This window comes from Sinohyriopsis cumingii, unplaced genomic scaffold (genome assembly GCF_028554795.1).
Source record: "Sinohyriopsis cumingii isolate HCF-2022 unplaced genomic scaffold, ASM2855479v2 utg000131l, whole genome shotgun sequence".
In the NCBI taxonomy this organism is placed as follows: domain Eukaryota; kingdom Metazoa; phylum Mollusca; class Bivalvia; order Unionida; family Unionidae; genus Sinohyriopsis; species Sinohyriopsis cumingii.
In genome coordinates, this window is record NW_028315872.1 from 1,594,444 (window position 1) to 1,614,426 (window position 19,983).

The following is a 19,983-nucleotide window of genomic DNA, read 5'->3' on the forward strand; positions in this document are numbered from 1 at the left end:
CACTGGGGCATCATACCACAAACATGTAGCATGATGGCCCACCTAGTCACATTATCCTCACACCAGGCCGACCAGTCCTAACACTAACCTAAGATCTTAATGCTGAGCGCCAAGCGAGGCAGCTGTTAGTACTATATTTATAAGTCTTTGGTATGACTCGGCCGGGGATCTAACCCATGATCTCCTGCATCCAAGGCAGATGCTGTAACCACTAGGCCACTGGAGCAGTTCAGCAATGGCTTGAGTTATTCTAGTAATTAGCATTATATTAATAACAGTAACCATAACAACTCATATCACATTCGGACATAATGACTGCATGTGCTGTCTGTACAATTATAATCTGGGTACATGGTATGAGTTTAAAGTTCAGCATGTAATGCTTATAAATTTACAATCTGGGTACATGGTATGCATTTAAAGTTCAGCATGTAGTACTTACAACATTACAATCTGTGTGCATGGTATGTGTTTAAAGTTCAGCATGTAATGCTTATAAAATTACAATCTGTGTGCATGGTATGAGTTTAAAGTTCAGCATGTAGTACTTACAAAATTACAATCTGTGTGCATGGTATGAGTTTAAAGTTCAGCATGTAGTACTTACAAAATTACAATCTGTGTGCATGCTATGTGTTTAAAGTTCAGCTTGTAATGCTTATAAATTTACAATCTGGGTATATGGTATGCGTTTAAAGTTCAGCACATAGTACTCATAAAATTACAATCTGTGTGTATGGTATGTGTTTTAAGTTCAGCATGTAGTGCTTATAAAGTTACAATCTGTGTATATGGTATGTGTTTTAAGTTCAGCATGTAATGCTTATAAAATTACAATCTGTGTACATGGCATGAGTTTAAAGTTCAGCATGTAGTGCTTATAAAATTACAGTCTGTGTATATGGTATGCATTTAAAGTTCAGCATGTAGTGCTTACAAATTTACAATCTGGGTACATGGTATGCGTTTAAAGTTCAGCATGTATTGCTTACAAAATTACAATCTGTGTATATGGTATGCGTTTAAAGTTCAGCAGTAGTGCTTACAAATTTACAATCTGGGTACATGGTATGCATTTAAAGTTCAGCATGTAGTGATTATAAAATTACAAACTGTGTGCATGGTATGCGTTTAAAGTTCAGCATGTAGTGCTTATAAAATTACAATCTGTGTACATGGTATGCATTTAAAGTTCAGCATGTAATGCTTATAAATTTACAATCTGTGTACATGGTATGCATTTAAAGTTCAGCATGTAGTACTTATAAAATTACAATCAGTGTGCATGGTATGCGTTTAAAGTTCAGCATGTAATGCTTACAAAATTACAATCTGTGTATATCGTATGTGTTTAAAGTTCAGCAAATGGTGCTTATAAAATTACAATCTGTGTATATGGTATGCATTTAAAGTTCAGCATGTAGTACTTACAAAATTACAATCTGTGTATATGGTATGCGTTAAAGTTCAGCAGTAGTGCTTACAAATTTACAATCTGGGTACATGGTATGCATTTAAAGTTCAGCATGTAGTGCTTATAAAATTACAAACTGTGTGCATGGTATGCGTTTAAAGTTCAGCATGTAATGCATATAAATTTACAATCTGTGTACATGGTATGCATTTAAAGTTCAGCATGTAGTGCTTATAAAATTACAATCTGTGTACATGGTATGCATTAAAGTTCAGCATGTAGTACTTATAAAATTACAATCAGTGTGCATGGTATGCGTTTAAAGTTCAGCATGTAATGCTTACAAAATTACAATCTGTGTATATGGTATGTGTTTAAAGTTCAGCAAATGGTGCTTATAAAATTACAATCTGTGTATATGGCACGAGTTTCAAATTCTGCTGGTAGTGCTTCTAAAATTATGATTTGGATACATGGTAGTGTTTCAAGTTCAGCATGTAGTGCTTGTAAATTTCTTGCATGGCCAGCATGTAGTGCTTCTAAAATTATGGTCTGGGTACATGGCATGAATTTTAAGTTCAGCATGTATTGCTTGTAAAATTATACTCTGGTTTATGTCATCAATTTACAGTTCCGAATGTAGTACTTGTAAAATTACAACCTTGGTCTATTCCATGAGTTTCAAGTTCAGCATGTAGAGCTTGTAAAACTATAATCTGGTTGCATGGCGTGAGTTTCAAGATCAGCATGTAGGGCTTGCAAAATTATAATGTCAGCGCATGGCACGAGTTTAAAGTTCAGTATGTAGCTATTGTGTGTGTGTGTGATTTGGATTTTTAACACTAACCTCTTAATACTGAGTGCCAAGCAAGGCAGCTGTTAGTACAAGTTTTGTAAGTCTTTGGTATGACTCGGCCGGGGATCGATCCCATGACCCTTCGCACTCGAGACAGATGCTCTAACCACTAGGCCACCGGAGGGGTAGATGTAGCTCTTGTAAAATTCATGATCTTGATACATGGCCTGAGTTTAATATTCTGCATGGAGTGCTTGTAAAATTACAATCTGGGTCCATGGCATGAGTTTAATATTCAGCAAGGAGTGCTTGTAAAATTACAATCTGGGTCCATGGCATGACTTTAATATTCTGCATGGAGTGCTTGTAAAATTACAATCTGGGTCCATGGCATGAGTTTAATATTCAGCACAGAATGCATGTAAAATTACAATCTGGGTCCATGGCATGACTTTAATATTCTGCAATAAGTGCCTGTAAAATTACAATCTGGGTCCATGGAATGAGTTTAATATTCAGTGTGGAGTGCTTCTAAAATTACAATCTGGGTCTATGGCATGATTTTAATATTCAGCATGGAGTGCTTCTAAAATTACAATTTTGGGTCCATGGCTTGAGTTTAATATTCAGCATGGAGTGCTTCTAAAATTACAATCTGGGTCCATGGCATGAGTTTAATATTCAGCATGCAGTGCTTGTAAAATTACAATCTGGGACCATGGCTTGAGTTTAATATTCAGCAATAAGTGCATGTAAAATTACAATTTTGGGACCATGGTATGAGTTTAATATTCAGCAATAAGTGCTTGTAAAATTACAATCTGGGTCCATGGCATGAGTTTAATATTCAGCAAGGAGTGCTTGTAAAATTACAATCTGGGTCCATGGCATGAGTTTAATATTCAGCATTAAGTACTTGTAAAATTACAATATGGTTCCATGGCATGAGTTTGATATTCAGCATGGAGTGCTTCTAAAATTACAATTTTGGGTCCATGGCTTGAGTTTAATATTCAGCAATAAGTGCATGTAAAATTACAATCTGGGTCCATGGCATAAGTTTAATATTCAGCAATAAGTGCTTGAAAAATTACAATCTGGGTCCATGTCATGAGTTTAATATTCAGTATTAAGTGCTTGTAAAATTACAATCTGGGTCCATGTCCTGAGTTTAATATTCAGCATGGAGTGCTTGTAAAATTACAATCTGGGTCCATGGCATAAGTTTAATATTCAGCAATAAGTGCATGTAAAATTACAATCTGGGTCCATGTAATGAGTTTAATATTCAGCATGGAGTGCTTCTAAAATTACAATTTTGGGTCCATGGCTTGAGTTTAATATTCAGCAAGGAGTGCTTGTAAAATTACAATCTGGGTCCATGGCATGACTTTAATATTCAGCATGGAGTGCTTCTAAAATTACAATCTGGGTCCATGGCTTGAGTTTAATATTCAGCAAGGAGTGCTTGTAAAATTACAATCTGGGTCCATGGCATAAGTTTAATATTCAGCAATAAGTGCATGTAAAATTACAATCTGGGTCCATGGCATAAGTTTAATATTCAGCAATAAGTGCTTGAAAAATTACAATCTGGGTCCATGTCATGAGTTTAATATTCAGTATTAAGTGCTTGTAAAATTACAATCTGGGTCCATGTCCTGAGTTTAATATTCAGCATGGAGTGCTTCTAAAATTACAATTTTGGGTCCATGGCTTGAGTTTAATATTCAGCAAGGAGTGCTTGTAAAATTACAATCTGGGTCCATGGCATGAGTTTAATATTTAGCATTAAGTGCTTGTAAATATACAATCTGGATCCATGTCATGAGTTTAATATTCAGCATTAAGTGCTTGTAAAATTACAATCTGGGTCCATGGCATAAGTTTAATATTCAGCAATAAGTGCATGTAAAATTACAATCTGGGTCCATGGCATGAGTTTAATATTCAGCAATAAGTGCATGTAAAATTACAATCTGGGTCCATGGCATGAGTTTAATATTCAGTATTAAGTGCTTGTAAAATTACAATCTGGGTCCATGTCATGAGTTTAATATTCAGCATGGAGGGCTTGTAAAGTTACAATCTGGGTCCATGGCATAAGTTTAATATTCAGCAATAAGTGCATGTAAAATTACAATCTGGGTCCATGTCATGAGTTTAATATTCAGCATTAAGTGCATGTAAAATTACAATTTTGGGTCCATGGCATAAGTTTAATATTCAGCGTGGAGTGCTTGTAAAATTTCAATCTGGGTCCATGGCATGAGTTTAATATTCAGCATAAAGTGCTTGTAAAATTACAATCTGGGTCCATGGCATGAGTTTAATATTCAGCATTAAGTGCTTGTAAATATACAATCTGGGTCCATGTCATGAGTTTAATATTCAGCATTAAGTGCATGTAAAATTACAATTTAGGTTTTGGCATGAGTTTAATATTCAGCATGGAAAGCTTGTAAAATTACAATCTGGGTCCATGGCATAAGTTTAATATTCAGCAATAAGTGCATGTAAAATTACAATCTGGGTCCATGGCATGAGTTTAATATTCAGTATTAAGTGCTTGTAAAATTACAATCTGGGTCCATGGCATGACTTTAATATTCAGCATGGAGTGCTTCTAAAATTACAATTTTGGGTCCATGGCTTGAGTTTAATATTCAGCAAGCAGTGCTTGTAAAATTACAATTCAGGTTTTGGCATGAGTTTAATATTCAGCATGGAAAGCTTGTAAAATTACAATCTGGGTCCATGGCATAAGTTTAATATTCAGCAATAAGTGCATGTAAAATTACAATCTGGGTCCATGGCATGAGTTTAATATTCGGCAATAAGTGCATGTAAAATTATAATCTGGGTCCATGGCATGAGTTTAATATTCGGCAATAAGTGCATGTAAAATTACAATCTGGGTCCATGGCATGAGTTTAATATTCGGCAATAAGTGCATGTAAAATTACAATCTGGGTCCATGGCATGAGTTTAATATTCGGCAATAAGTGCATGTAAAATTACAATCTGGGTCCATGGCATGAGTTTAATATTCAGCATGGAGTGCTTGTAAAATTACAATCTGGGTCCATGGCATGAGTTTAATATTCAGCAATAAGTGCTTGTAAAATTACAATCTGGGTCCATGGCATGAGTTTAATATTCAGCAATAAGTGCATGTAAAGTTACAATCTGGGTCCATGGCATAAGTTTAATATTCAGCATGGAGTGCTTGTAAAATTACAATATGGGTCCATGGCATAAGTTTAATATTCAGCAATAAGTGCATGTAAAATTACAATCTGGGTCCATGGCATGAGTTTAATATTCAGCATTAAGTGCATGTAAAATTATAATCTGGGTCCATGGCATGAGTTTAATATTCAGCATGGAGTGCTTGTAAAATTACAATCTGGGTCCATGGCATGAGTTTAATATTCAGCATGAAGTGCTTGTAAAATTACAATCTGGGTCCATGGCATGAGTTTAATATTCGGCAATAAGTGCTTGTAAAATTACAATTTGGGTCCATGGCATGAGTTTGATATTCAGCATGGAGTGCTTGTAAAATTACAATCTGAGTCCATGGCATGAGTTTAATATTCAGCATTAAGTGCTTGTAAAATTACAATCTGGGTCCATGGCATGAGTTTAATATTCAGCATTAAGTGCTTGTAAAATTACAATCTGGGTCCATGGCATGAGTTTAATATTCAGCATTAAGTGCTTGTAAAATTACAATCTGGGTCCATGGCATGAGTTTAATATTCAGCATTAAGTGCTTGTAAAATTACAATCTGGGTCCATGGCATGAGTTTAATATTCAGCATTAAGTGCTTGTAAAATTACAATCTGGGTCCATGGCATGAGTTTAATATTCAGCATTAAGTGCTTGTAAAATTACAATCTGGGTCCATGGCATGAGTTTAATATTCAGCATTAAGTGCTTGTAAAATTACAATTTGAGTCCATGGCATAAGTTTAATATTCAGCAACAAGTGCTTGTAAAATTACAATCTGGATCCATGGCATGAGTTTAATATTCAGCATTAAGTGCTTGTAAAATTACAATCTGGGTCCATGTCATGAGTTTAATATTCAGCGTGGAGGGCTTGTAAAGTTACAATCTGGGTCCATGGCATAAGTTTAATATTCAGCAATAAGTGCATGTAAAATTACAATCTGGGTCCATGGCATGAGTTTCATATTCGGCAATAAGTGCATGTAAAATTATAATCTGGGTCCATGGCATGAGTTTAATATTCAGCATTAAGTGCTTGTAAAATTACAATCTGGGTCCATGGCATGAGTTTAATATTCAGTATTAAGTGCTTGTAAAATTACAATTTGAGTCCATGGCATAAGTTTAATATTCAGCAACAAGTGCTTGTAAAATTACAATCTGGATCCATGGCATGAGTTTAATATTCAGCATTAAGTGCTTGTAAAATTACAATCTGGGTCCATGTCATGAGTTTAATATTCAGCGTGGAGGGCTTGTAAAGTTACAATCTGGGTCCATGGCATAAGTTTAATATTCAGCAATAAGTGCATGTAAAATTACAATCTGGGTCCATGGCATGAGTTTAATATTCAGCAATAAGTGCATGTAAAATTACAATCTGGGTCCATGGCATGAGTTTAATGTTCAGTATTAAGTGCTTGTAAAATTACAATCTGGGTCTATGGCATGAGTTTAATATTCAGTATTAAGTGCTTGTAAAATTACAATCTGGGTCCATGTCATGAGTTTAATATTCAGCATTAAGTGCTTGTAAAATTACAATTTAGGTTTTGGCATGAGTTTAATATTCAACGTGGAGTGCTTGTAAAGTTACAATCTGGGTCCATGGCATAAGTTTAATATTCAGCAATAAGTGCATGTAAAATTACAATCTGGGTCCATGGCATGAGTTTAATATTCAGCAATAAGTGCATGTAAAATTATAATCTGGGTCCATGGCATGAGTTTAATATTCAGTATTAAGTGCTTGTAAAATTACAATCTGGGTCCATGTCATGAGTTTAATATTCAGCATGGAGTGCTTGTAAAGTTACAATATGGGTCCATGGCATAAGTTTAATATTCAGCATGGAGTGCTTGTAAAATTACAATCTGGGAACATGGCATGAGTTTAATATTCAGCAATAAGTGCATGTAAAATTACAATCTGGGTCCATGGCATGAGTTTGATATTCAGCATGGAGTGCTTGTAAAGTTACAATCTGGGTCCATGGCATAAGCTTAATATTCAGCATGCAGTGCTTGTAAAATTACAATCTGGGTCCATGGCATGAGTTTAATATTCATCATGGAGTGCTTGTAAACTTCTAATCCGGGGCATGTCGTGAGTTTCAAGTTCACCACGACAAGTAGACAACTACAATGTCATAGAGTATCTTTATCTTCGTGTATGTAAAGGTAAATATTACCAACTGATTTTATCATCAAGTTTCATGCTACATGTATGTAGTTCAAATGACTTGTACTGTTTCAATCATCAATACTTATACTATATTTTCTTTACATTGTCCGTTTTTTTTCTAAAACTAATATTTGCGATGATTTAGCATGTTTACAGCAGTGTCATCGGTTTGTTGAAAGACGTGTGGCGATATGTACTAAGCATGCTCTATGAATAATCAGCAATGACAGTCGTTGACAGTGAATGCCAATAAATCTATTTTTATCAATACCTGTATTCGTTGGTTAATTTTCATACTGTATTTGGTTTAAAACCTGCAAAGGATGACTTTATTTTACCTGCATCGTCATTGCTCGATTCAATTCCATGCATGACCTTTTCGACATGACCTTGCTATGGTACACTTCCGGCTCTTGTCTATTTTTTGTTCCGGCTACGCATTTTATGATCTGTTTTAAAGAATTTTTGTGCATGCATATTTCATCACCGTTATTATCTACAGAATATTTATTAATTTAATGTGAAAGTTCAGTTTTCTTTCAATGAATATGTCCGTTTCTGGTATGAATTACGTAGTGAAGTCAGATTTTCCATTTACGCAATACGAATTCCATAGAATTCTGTATGTCTTGTGGAATTTCGAAAGGTATAAAATAGAGAAAATCAAACGTTTTCCTTACGAAATGATCAAAATTTGGTGAAGATATCAAAATTGTATGTGGATATATTTAATTTATTGGTATATAAGATTTTAGAACAAAACTTAATCAACAGTGCACATATAAAATCTGCAGGATACATAAGTTATTAAATAAAATTATGAATGCAGTTTTTTCTTATCATTATAAACAGACAATTTTAATTTTATATTGCAAATGGTTGAAGAAAAGCTGAATTGTTCCTATGAAGTTATTCAACTAATGCTTTTCTTAAATGTTTTTTCTTTGTCCTGATATTGACCACTGTTCATTTGAAGTTATTCAACTAAGGCTTTTCTTAAATGCTTTTTCTCTGCTCTGCTATTTACCACTGTTCATATGAAGTTATTCAACTAAGGCTTTTCTTAAATGCTTTTTCTCTGTCCTGATATTGACCACTGTTCATATGAAGTTATTCAACTAAGGCTTTTCTTAAATGCTTTTTCTCTGTCCTGATATTTACCACTGTTCCAGTAAAGTAAAATAATATGGTTAACATTATTTTCATTTTCTAATATATTGTTAGTTATATATTTTATTGTCAGATGTCATTTTTTATTATTTTGGAATAAATTGGTGAACTTATTTTTTGTGGTTAAATATGCGTACACACACACACATACACACACACACATGGAAGCAATGCAATTGAAACTAATGACATGTATCCAAAATCATAACAATCATATACATGTATACACATGGTCCTGAAGGCTGTCACAATATAATCAATATATTAAATTCTATTTTGTCTTCTAATTCAGAAAAAGAATTTTGTTTTAAGTAATTTAAGGGCTGGAAATTATCCAGCACTTCCTTGTAACAACCTCCACCATCGTAATAAATTTTCAGTCCCTTCGGGAATGTAAAAAAGTAAACAAAAAATACAAAATGATAGGTGTACAAAATATTGTTCAGGACCACAAACTGATAAAAGCATTGCGAATACATAATGTAACCATAAACACCATTGTAAATAAGTTACATTTAATAAACCTGCTGTAACTATTCCCAATTTCACTTAAAGGAGGAGGACATTTTTATCCAAGACACCATTATAAATAAATAATGACATCCTATCACTGGAATTAAGTGATACATGGTAATATATCATATTAAAAACAAGCTTTCAATTAAAATATAAATGTAATGGTAAAATGGTAACAGCTTGATCTTCCCAATTAAGAAATGAGAAATTGGTTCCCAATTAAGAAATGAGAAATGATTGGTTCAAGTTCATAGCATTGTAATATTGTCAAATCACTAAAAACTGGTTGTACTATAGCTGCTATAAGCATGTACATAAACAATTGTGAATAAGGTAGGTCTGTCCAAAACAGAGCCATAACCCACCCCAAACCAACAGAACTTTTCAAGATGGCTGTAGTGGCAGTGGCAGCCATATTTGATGTCAGATCTTCACTGTGTTCATTTTGGGCCATGTACACAATGTAAGACATCTGAAGAAAATTTTATGTCAGAAGACTCTGGATGGCCAAGCTGTTCAAATCACTTGCAATTACCGATCACGGACATCTCACCTCTTACTGCGTGTATTCGACTCAAAAGTTTAGTCAATATAGGTAAATTAAAAAGTTTGCCAGTAGCTTCCCTGGGTCAATGATTCTTCTTCATCTTTTCCCAGGTTCATGCTCCATGTACATAGCCAATCATATGCTGAAAAATGGTGCTAAACCCACCATAACAACATCGGTTGTCAACCATATCCAGATGTTGAAATGTTGATGTTTTCAATTTGATATTCTCATTATTATTTGTGAAAGGAAGATCAAATTTGAATCAAATATGACATCACTGGTTTTGTCAACGTCAATGCCTGTACTGAAATTTGGTAATCAATGTAACAGTGGCCATTTCAGATGCCAGTGTCGTGACAATATTGATTGGAAATGGTCATTTCTTTTACTTGGTCACTGATAGGATTTATATAGGGAATAAATACTTGGCTTTGATATACTGGTAATATCTAAATTTGGTCTGACAATTTACTCACATGTATAGATGACATATGCCAACTGATCAGAATAAATTAAAAAACATAATTAAACTGGTGTGTGTGTATATATATATATATATATATATATATATATAAAGCAAAATAATTTTCATGCTTTTTTCATTCCTATATTTTCACATCTGAATTAATTGTTGATACAGAAATTGGACCCAACACCATTTGCATCTAAGTTATCTCCCCTTATTTCCTTGACAACAATAAACCTGCTACAATGCAATACTGAACTGGACTCACTTGGTGTTCGGATATGGTGAAATAGTCAACAAAATGACAACTGTGTAATTTAGTTCCTATATATTAAGCCAATGAAAGTGAGGTGAATGTATGAAAAAGAGGTGGGAGTGAGCTTGTTGTGCCAAAGCATGGATTTATTCTTCCAAGTTTTTATTCTAGCTCGTTTGGTGTATAATGAAAAGAAAATGTTCTTTTTCAATGTTAATACTATAAATATAGATTTCATCTGGTGGTACCAAAATTGATATATATTTTAACTTGTGACTTTGCCGCTTGTTAAAATGTCAAGTTTTTGGTACCACACAATAAAATATGTCTGGTATTAATGAAGGAAAAATTATATATATATATATATATATATATATATAACCTTAGAATCAAATCCTTGGTATACCAAAATTTGGTCATGACTTTTTCTGACATCTATTTTTGCCAGAAAACGCCATCACTTCTAACTCTGAAAACAAAAGCAAAATTTCACTCCCAGCTTCTAAGTGCTTAAAAAGACCTCATAAAACTAACACTAGCAAGGAACTTGGAGATGCACAAATTAACAAACATACTTAAACAGCTGTATATCTATTAACTAACACCAGCTAGGAACTTGGAGATGTACTTAACTTAAAAAATTTAATTAAATGAAATTTACATCCAGAAATAGCCTATAGCCATGTTTTAGTAAAACAAACCTGGCACAATGTGGGCAAATCTATCTCCGGCTAGCAAATACAGTAAATACTGTAGTAGGCCTATCAGTGAGTCAATGACCCAGAAATGTTTCAAGGACACATATGCAGGCACAAATTCTCAGTCTCCCTCAAAACATGAGAAAAACATTGTTTTTGCCTTAAAATTTTATATTTTGGTCCCCAGAATTAAGGCAGGCATTAGTGATGATGTGCTTGTACATTCATACATACATACATACATACATACATTATTGCTTTCTCTGCATAAATGGGGGAAATCAATGCAACCAGCATTGTCCCCTGGAAGTCTTCTCTTTGCCCTTGGAATCTAGGACCTGATTCACAACTTTGAAACTGTTCTGACACAACTTTGAAATTACACACACTTACTTGTGTTAAATATATTTAATTTAATTGTTTGTTTGTTAGTTCTAAAACTTCATGATATTGTAATGTAACATTGTATGCTAACTGAGTTCATTTCTGCTTGACCTGATTGACATTTTTTTTTAATTTCATTTTATGTAAACAACTAATACATAGTTAAATTATTGCCTTTGAATATGGGCATGATATCAGGATAATTATCAATAGAAGTAAATATGTTTATTTGGGTAAAAGTTTTGGAGTTTCCTATGTGAATTATACATAATCCAGGTTATTGTTTTGTAAAACAATCAGGATCATTCTAGAAGGTTATTTTCCATTAGGTTATTTTTTTATACAGAAAATGCTAATTGTGACCTGAGGTCAAGTAAAGAACTATATATATTGTAACTATGAGGACGTGGTCATTTGTACTTTAACATCTAGCACACTTAGGTTGCTTTATGTTTTGACCAGGAGTTTTTGGCTGAAATCTTTTTTTTTTGTTGTTGTTCAAATTATTGAATTCAAGTGATTATTTTCTCTGGAAATACCAAAAATATTGGATAAGTACATTCACTGGAATTATCAGTATATTCCAACCTGGAATCGTATTCTGTGATTCAACAATAGACAGTTGATCAAGACTTCAATAGCTACCATAGACACGTCATTGAGTTCAGTTTTGGAATTTTTTCTGGACTTTTACTGAATTTCATTCAGGACTTTAAATTACTAGGACTTCTGTCTGTAATTCTTTGATTATTTTGGGATTTGATTCGCAATACCATAAGTTGTTTTTTCTCATTTTCACTTTTGTATTCTTGGGAAATAAATATATTTGTTAAATTTTACAAGGCTTGTTGTCTTTCACTTTTTACTTTTACTTATTTTTAGAGTATAGACTCGAAATACTTGGCGTTATAAAAAGAATTAATTTTCCATTAGCATGGTTACTGGACTGGACTAGACTTTACCCCCTTGGACCCTGTCCTTGAAGGCATAACCTGAAAATGATTAAGATCCCCACTCAAGGGTACTATAGTGGCTAAGAAATTAAGTCACTGGACTCAAGATTCAATTCCAAACATCAGATCCGCCTGTAGCCTCAAAGGACCCTTTAAGGACTCTTCATTTCTACTGATTTTTTGTCTTCTTTACTTGGGGGGGGGGATTGATATGTCAATTAAATGCACAATACATGTATATTAGAACTTACTGTGTTATTAGTAGATACACCACCATCACTCAGCTATGTTTGAAACCATCGTGTATCTAGAAGTGTTTGGTTAAGAATACATGAGTGCACACAACATATAATGATCTGGTTGTTCAACAGTTATGTAGCTCTAACACAAATACATCTAGCGAACAAGAAAAGATATTTGTTTGAAGAAAAAAAAGAGAAAAGAAAATACTGTCCAACTGTTACATCAGTAATTTTGATTAACCATGATACAAGATGTCATCATGTTAAATATCTGGAGATAGATCAGAATATTTTTGTATTATAATAATGGTTTGGTTGAAATACAAAACATTCTCATTTTATCTTTCTAATGCAGTTCCTATTTGAATGAGGTTCCTTATAAGTATCTTAATGTAACTTCATCTGTCTTCCTCTAACCCAAACCCCTAGGTCCTTCTGTATTAAGGTTTCCTGGCTAATGGCTTATATGGTTAAGTACAGATACCACTCACCATGCAGCTATGTTACAAAGCAGGTTAGCATGCAGCAGAGGATGATTAAAAGCCAAAGGGTGCATACAGGAAGCAAAAAGCAAAACAGATGTAAATCGCAAAATATTAACATGTTTATTATTTCTGGTGCAAAATTGGTCCACTAATGAATCTGTTGTAAACAAAATCCAGGATTCACCAAGTTCAATGATGTTGTGGGCTTTAAATGCCACATTTTAGCATGTGATTGGCTATACATGGTGGCCAGAATAACTGGTGGAGAAAGAAGCAGGGAAAACCCTGTGAAGAACCACCAAGCCATTGCAAGCTACTGGCAAGCTATCTCACATCCCCACACTGTCTGAGATGGCAGAGAGCAGTAAATATGAACGCTTTGGACCACTTGGCACCGATGGACTTACCATGCTCAGTATCATTCAGCATACAAGATGCATTTATATATTTTAAGAAACCTAAAAGATTTCAGTATATGGGCAAGTGAATTATATTGGCAAGCAAACATCCTAGTGGCAATCTTTATAAAAGTATATATTGAAATACTTACTAATATTTCCATTCAAAGAGTTCATCACCAAAATACTATGTTGGTTTTAGTTCTTCCAACACATTTTATGAATGTTATCTTCCCTACAGGAATTAGGCAATGTAAATGTTACAAGGCCTTGTGATAATTATATGTATTACATAATTTGCACAACCTTAACCCTGACAGTGCTGTGATGTATTTGCATAATCTCACTACCTATTTTTTTACTAATTTTTCTTATGTCACTGGGAAAGTTGTTCAATACCAGTGGACCAGTATATTGAAAACTCTTTTGAAACAATTCCTTATTTGGCCTAGGTATAATGTAATGTTTACTTCTCACAAGACTTATAAATTTGGATAACATCCACATCTCTTTCCTTAAGTAGACAGGAATGATTTTTCTGGATACTTTATATATAAAATTGGCCTTTCAAAGAAATATTCTTTCATGCATTGGTAAAATTTAGTATTCATTGCATCCTTGATATTGTTTATAAGTTGATCTGGAATTAAAAGGTGTGCCCTCTTTTGGAGTCGCGAAAGTTTTGTTAAGTTTGAATTAGAGGTACATGTATTACCCCAAATTACAGTAAAATAGTCCAGATATTCCTAATATCATATTTATAAAGTATGACCATACACTGAATTGTATGTTTTGATTTTTCCAAGTAACCAAAGATACAGATGAACCTTTTGTTTCAAAGATGTTTAATATGAATAGACCAAGTTAGGCTGTAATCTATGAATACACCAATAATTTTATCATGAAAGGTCATATTAACGTTGCCATTGTCAAAATACATGGCCTCATGCTAAAAAGAAGGCAACACTCCCAATTTAACACTAACTTCTTCTACCTTTACATTCCAAAATCAAAGAACTCTCTAAAACATTTTCAATATTCATGGTGACTAATTTGTAACAGTAATCCCAAAAGAAATTAGAGAGAGTACAAATATAAATGCATTTAATTAAAATCTAATTTAGTGGATGAGAAGTTGAAACTGTTTGGTTTAACAAATTCATCATCATTTAAAGTAATAATTCTCAAACCTTCAATTTATTTCTCACTATAGTGTATGCTTTATAAATTCAGATGGTGCATGTTCTGCTAGATTTTATTGCTTAGAGGAAAATGATTTACTTGAGAATGGGGTGGAATTTTTTGTCGAGTGGGATCGTTCTTTCTAGGTAATGAATTGTTTTCAACCAATGTAATGGTATAATAGGTCATTTTTCATATAAATCAGAAGAATATTTTTTCATGCCATTTAAAATCCCTCCAAAAACAAATTTCATAAATGCAATTGAAATCAGTGAGACATTTCTGTTTGCCAGTGAAACTGATTCCTGTGTACTACTTTGGCAATGAACAAACTTTATTATTAAGTAAATCTAGATATTTTCAGTTCAGTCTAAAATCAACTCTAGCAATCTTTCAGCTTTCTTTCACCAAAGACAACAAATAAGGGTCATTACCACAATGTTGCAACCAAAACTCTACAAGGAGGAGGGATATAGATACACACAGATTTTGATTCATAACATACTTTTCTCCTGTGTTATCCACTCTCCAGTTGTCAAGGAAACTTGGCAGCGTTCTGTCTGAATATCTATCCCCTCTGTGCTCTGTCTGTCACATATATTCACATCTTTCCCCAATAGGCGCTTTGTCAATGTTGTTTTACCAACATCATACGGACCAACCACCATCACCCTGATGTTATAAACCTTCTCTGTTCCATCTCTAAGAGCCTTTTTGTACATCTCAATGGATCTTGTATCCATATTTAGGATCTCTGATGGAATGATTGGATCTGAAATTGAATGACGACAGTAAATGCAGGATTCATTCTAATTTTAACGATAATATTTTACACCCTACTAATCAAATCAAATGCATGACAATTGAATATTATATTATATTTTAAAGCCCTATCTCTATTTCTTCTCTAAAGTCTTCCACTGTGAAAGAATTAACCTTTCTCTTCCAAAATGAGGGGTAGGGGCCTTGTTATGGATTACTAAATAATACAACACAAAGGTTTCAACAGTGGTGGACTAATGAACACAGTGAACAACACTCCTAACATAAAACCACAATGTCCAACTAATGACCACAGTGAAGCATGCTCCTGATATACCACCACAATGGCCAACTAATGACCACAGCAAAACACACTCCTGATACTCCAGCATAAATACCCAACTAATGACCAGTTAAACACCCTCCTGACATACCAGCAAAATGGCCAACTAATAAACAGTAAAATATGTTCCTGATAACACCCACAATAGCCAACTAATGACCACAGTAAAACATTCTCATGATGCACCACGTGTTTTTGGAATACTTTAAAAAAATCAATTCTGAGAATAATCTAGCAACAAATACAGTTGAAACGCTGTGTTATATTTTTTTTGGGGGGGATCAACAACTCTTTTAAATGCATTATTGGCTACATAATAATAATGGATATAAAAATGAATCCCGGGTACAAACTGAAACAGCCAGCCTAGTTTGATCTATGTGGGTATTGAACCCATTACCCTTGGATTTCTTAGTCCAGTGCTTAACCAAGTATCACGACTCTCTGAAATTTAATTGCATTGGAAGAATTTATTGATAACATTACAAAACAATTTTCATGAATATTATCTCATTCAATGATATATATTTTATATCCACCCTTAACAATTTGATACAGCTATCGTATTAAATTCAAATAGATTGTACTGTATATCTTTTGAAAAGAAAACCAATGTGATGTATGCAGGATACATGTTATTGTACACTAACTTTAAAACAATAAGTAAATGGTAACCATGGAGACACATTTTAGAGGGACAAAGGAAAATAACATAATGCATTCAGTAATATTTTTTCTAAAGATGTTATAATCTTATTTGCATCAACATTTTTGACACCTTAAGTTTGTGGTCTGTTCTGTACTATGTCATATTGACCTAAACTGAGCTACGCCATTGAATTTCTGTTTCAGATCTTGTTCTCAGTATAGATGTTAAAAAAGTTAAAATTAAAATAAAAAACGTTAAAAAACGCGTTTTTTCTCCATAAATAAAAAACGAAAAACAAACGTTCCAGTAGAAATCAATATTTTATTTATTTACACGCTACATACCAGTTTTAAAGTTTCAGTGATACAAATATGAAAAAATGTCAAAAGTTTTAAACCGTAGTCCAGATAACATTGAAATTTGTTTCACTCAATGTCGTTATCACCATCTGACTGATGTGACCACTCTATGGTTTCCTCGATATAACAACCCGTATGGCCGATGATTTAAAAGAAATGGAAGTACCAAATATAAAAAACGCAAAAAAATAAAAAAAAAAAAAACGTAAAAAACGCTTTTTTCGAGGTAAAATAAAAAACGAAAAAAGTTTTTATCATCTATAGTTCTCAGTAACTGTAGTGTACAGGTCAGAACAAAATCTCGCAACCGCTAAAATTATTTTGTCTGTCTTTTTACATTTGTATTTTACCCCTTGTTAAGTTATAGATGTCCTTTACTTACACTATAACACGCGTACCTTTAAATATCGAATGTTCCATTTATTTCGATTGCTAAATATAAATATTTCTTGTAAAATTATTATAGAACTGTGACTATAAATGCGTACTACATAACCAGTAAATATTTATAGAGGCCAGCCAATACGCGTGGTCCTGTCTGAACTGAATTGAACGACACGCGCTACGATGAAAAGCGACACCTGGTACGAAATATTTTCTGTATTGCTTGTAATGGCTTCTCAACCAGGACGTCATCGTCCATAACTATTTATAATTTTTGCCTGTAAGTTTTGTGTTTATAAATAGAATGTACATCACTTAACAGCAAGGAAATGAAGATACTTAGACAAAGCAATATTAATATTAAATTTAATGACAACAAATTTATTTTTATTTAAACTTAACATTATTAAAGGTGACATTACAGGACGAAACTGACATCTTGACATTTGTTTTCTATATGTGAATTTAAATTTTTAGAATTGTCAGTAAATAAAGTATGTCATTTTATTTGTGATGTCAAGTAATAAATAATGTCAATGAAATCAAATAAATTATGTCAATAAAATAATAAATAATGTCAATGAAATAAATTATGTGAATAAAAAAGAAATATGGATTACCTGGGTACTGTGTCCTGTATCTAGTGATGTGATTACTGTGCATGGATGTTATATAGAGATGTCCATTGTCCCAGAATATGGCCAATGGATCACGTGGTATTCCCTGTGTGATGATGGACACAAGTTGACATTCAGATGTAAGATGGTGAATACAGGAATAAGGGTCATTCCAGTTACACACAAACAGACTTCCATGTTGGTCTATTACGATGCCTGTGAGTGTCTCCAAATCTTTATGTTTGTATGTATATTTACATTTACTTGGATTCTTGACATCAAAGGCATAGACACCAGTATCACCAACAACATCAACATGACACGAAATGTAAATCATGTTGTCTTTTGTCGTTATGAAACAAGACATGGTGTTCACCTTACAAATCTCATGAATGTTGCCAACAACATGTCCATCATTACTCGACACAATACACCAACACACCGTGTTTTGTTTCCAACCACATACAACAAGATCATCCTTGAATGACACGATTCCATCATACCAATCCATTCCTCCCTGTACACGTATATCTCTACTCCATGTTATAACACCTGTGTTGAGTGTAGAGTCTATGGATATAATTTGTATCAGACCGTTCATCAGAATCACTGCCATTTCCGTGTCATTGATAAGACTGATACCACGTGGTAATGACTCCAGTCGGTCTGACTCGCACAGTAACTTTCCATCCTGGAGTCCGTGAAGCCGGACTTTCCACTCTATGACGAATATCACGTTACTGCAAACCACGATACCGTGGTACCAGGGGGGCTTGTTGTCTGTGGAAATAAAGTGATATAAACATTAATACACATCTATACAAAAATACCAATATGTATACGTATATTAAAATAATAAATAACTTATATACGTCGTCTTATTGTTACGATGAATTTAATTTCTGACAATAAACAATAGTTTTCATCGACATCTACGATTATTATCATGTTTACAGACACGAAAAATACGCTTAAACAGGGGATACATATTTACATCGACATATGCAACTATTATCAGTTCTTCAGACACGAAAAAAAAAACTAAAATAACGCTTTATCATTCATTTAATTATATATCTGACTTTAAGTAAAGTCAACATGAAACATCTGATAGTTACAATCGTCGTAGAGGTGTTATCGTTATCATCGTCTTAATTATCATTACATAAAAGACAAAAAGGCCATGTAGGCATGTATTCTGCTTTTACCAGTAAGCACATTATTCTTGTTTGTACAGTATTTTAGTAAAGATATCAACTTTATCTTTAGTTTGACATTTGTACTGTGTTCATGAAAATAATACTGTACACATTTAACGATAAGAAATAGTGTGCTAGTTACTAGTTCCTGTGTGGTAACTACTGTTGCCCCTAGTCCTAAATATCTTACATACTTCGTCTTATCATTACAATGAATTTCGTTATATTTATGACCACATTAACGTTGTAGCAGGGGTGACGGTTGGCTGTGGAAATTGATATACACCTTAATATATATGCTCACAACAATTACCGACATTTATACCCTTATTAATGAATTTGCATAATATACAAATGATTAATACATATAAATTTAGTATATTATGATAACTTTAACTTTCTGACAATTACAATCGTCGTATTAGTATCGTCGTCATCATCATCTACTTGATATTATTATTAAAGAAGGGTTTTACAGCAGACATCACAAAGAACCCGTAAGCACACTATTGTAGATCTGTTCAGTTTTTCACTAAACTGAAGACACCAACAATAGTGAGTTAACAGGTCCTGTGTGGAAACTGCTATTGTCCCTCAAATTTTCAACAACGTGATCGTGATACATACGTGCGTAGATGTATAACGTACATTAACGTCTCTAACTTCATTAAAACTAAACGTATTATTGACTATCATTTCAATACTATTGACTATCATTTCATTTCAACAGAGTATTG

The 19,983-nt window shown here is 33.4% G+C and overlaps 1 protein-coding gene across 4 annotated transcripts in view; it reads right to left on the reverse strand.

Moving 5' to 3' along the window:
* The window catches only part of LOC149774812 (uncharacterized), a 113,499-nt gene extending 95,093 nt beyond the window's left edge, over positions 1-18,406 (reverse strand). The window contains exons 1-2 of one of the 4 annotated variants that reach the window (XM_089944733.1): positions 18,051-18,406; positions 15,439-15,705 (exon numbers count right to left, since the gene is read on the reverse strand). In XM_089944733.1, the coding sequence (XP_089800859.1) occupies positions 15,439-15,705; positions 18,051-18,384 (601 nt within the window). In that variant the 5' untranslated portion in view covers positions 18,385-18,406. Of the gene's footprint in view, positions 1-2,261; positions 2,697-7,904; positions 8,061-15,438; positions 15,706-18,050 lie in introns of those variants that run through there. The other 3 variants (XM_089944735.1, XM_089944736.1, XM_089944734.1) reach the window with 3 other exon arrangements.
* Positions 18,407-19,983: the final 1,577 nt, after the last annotated feature.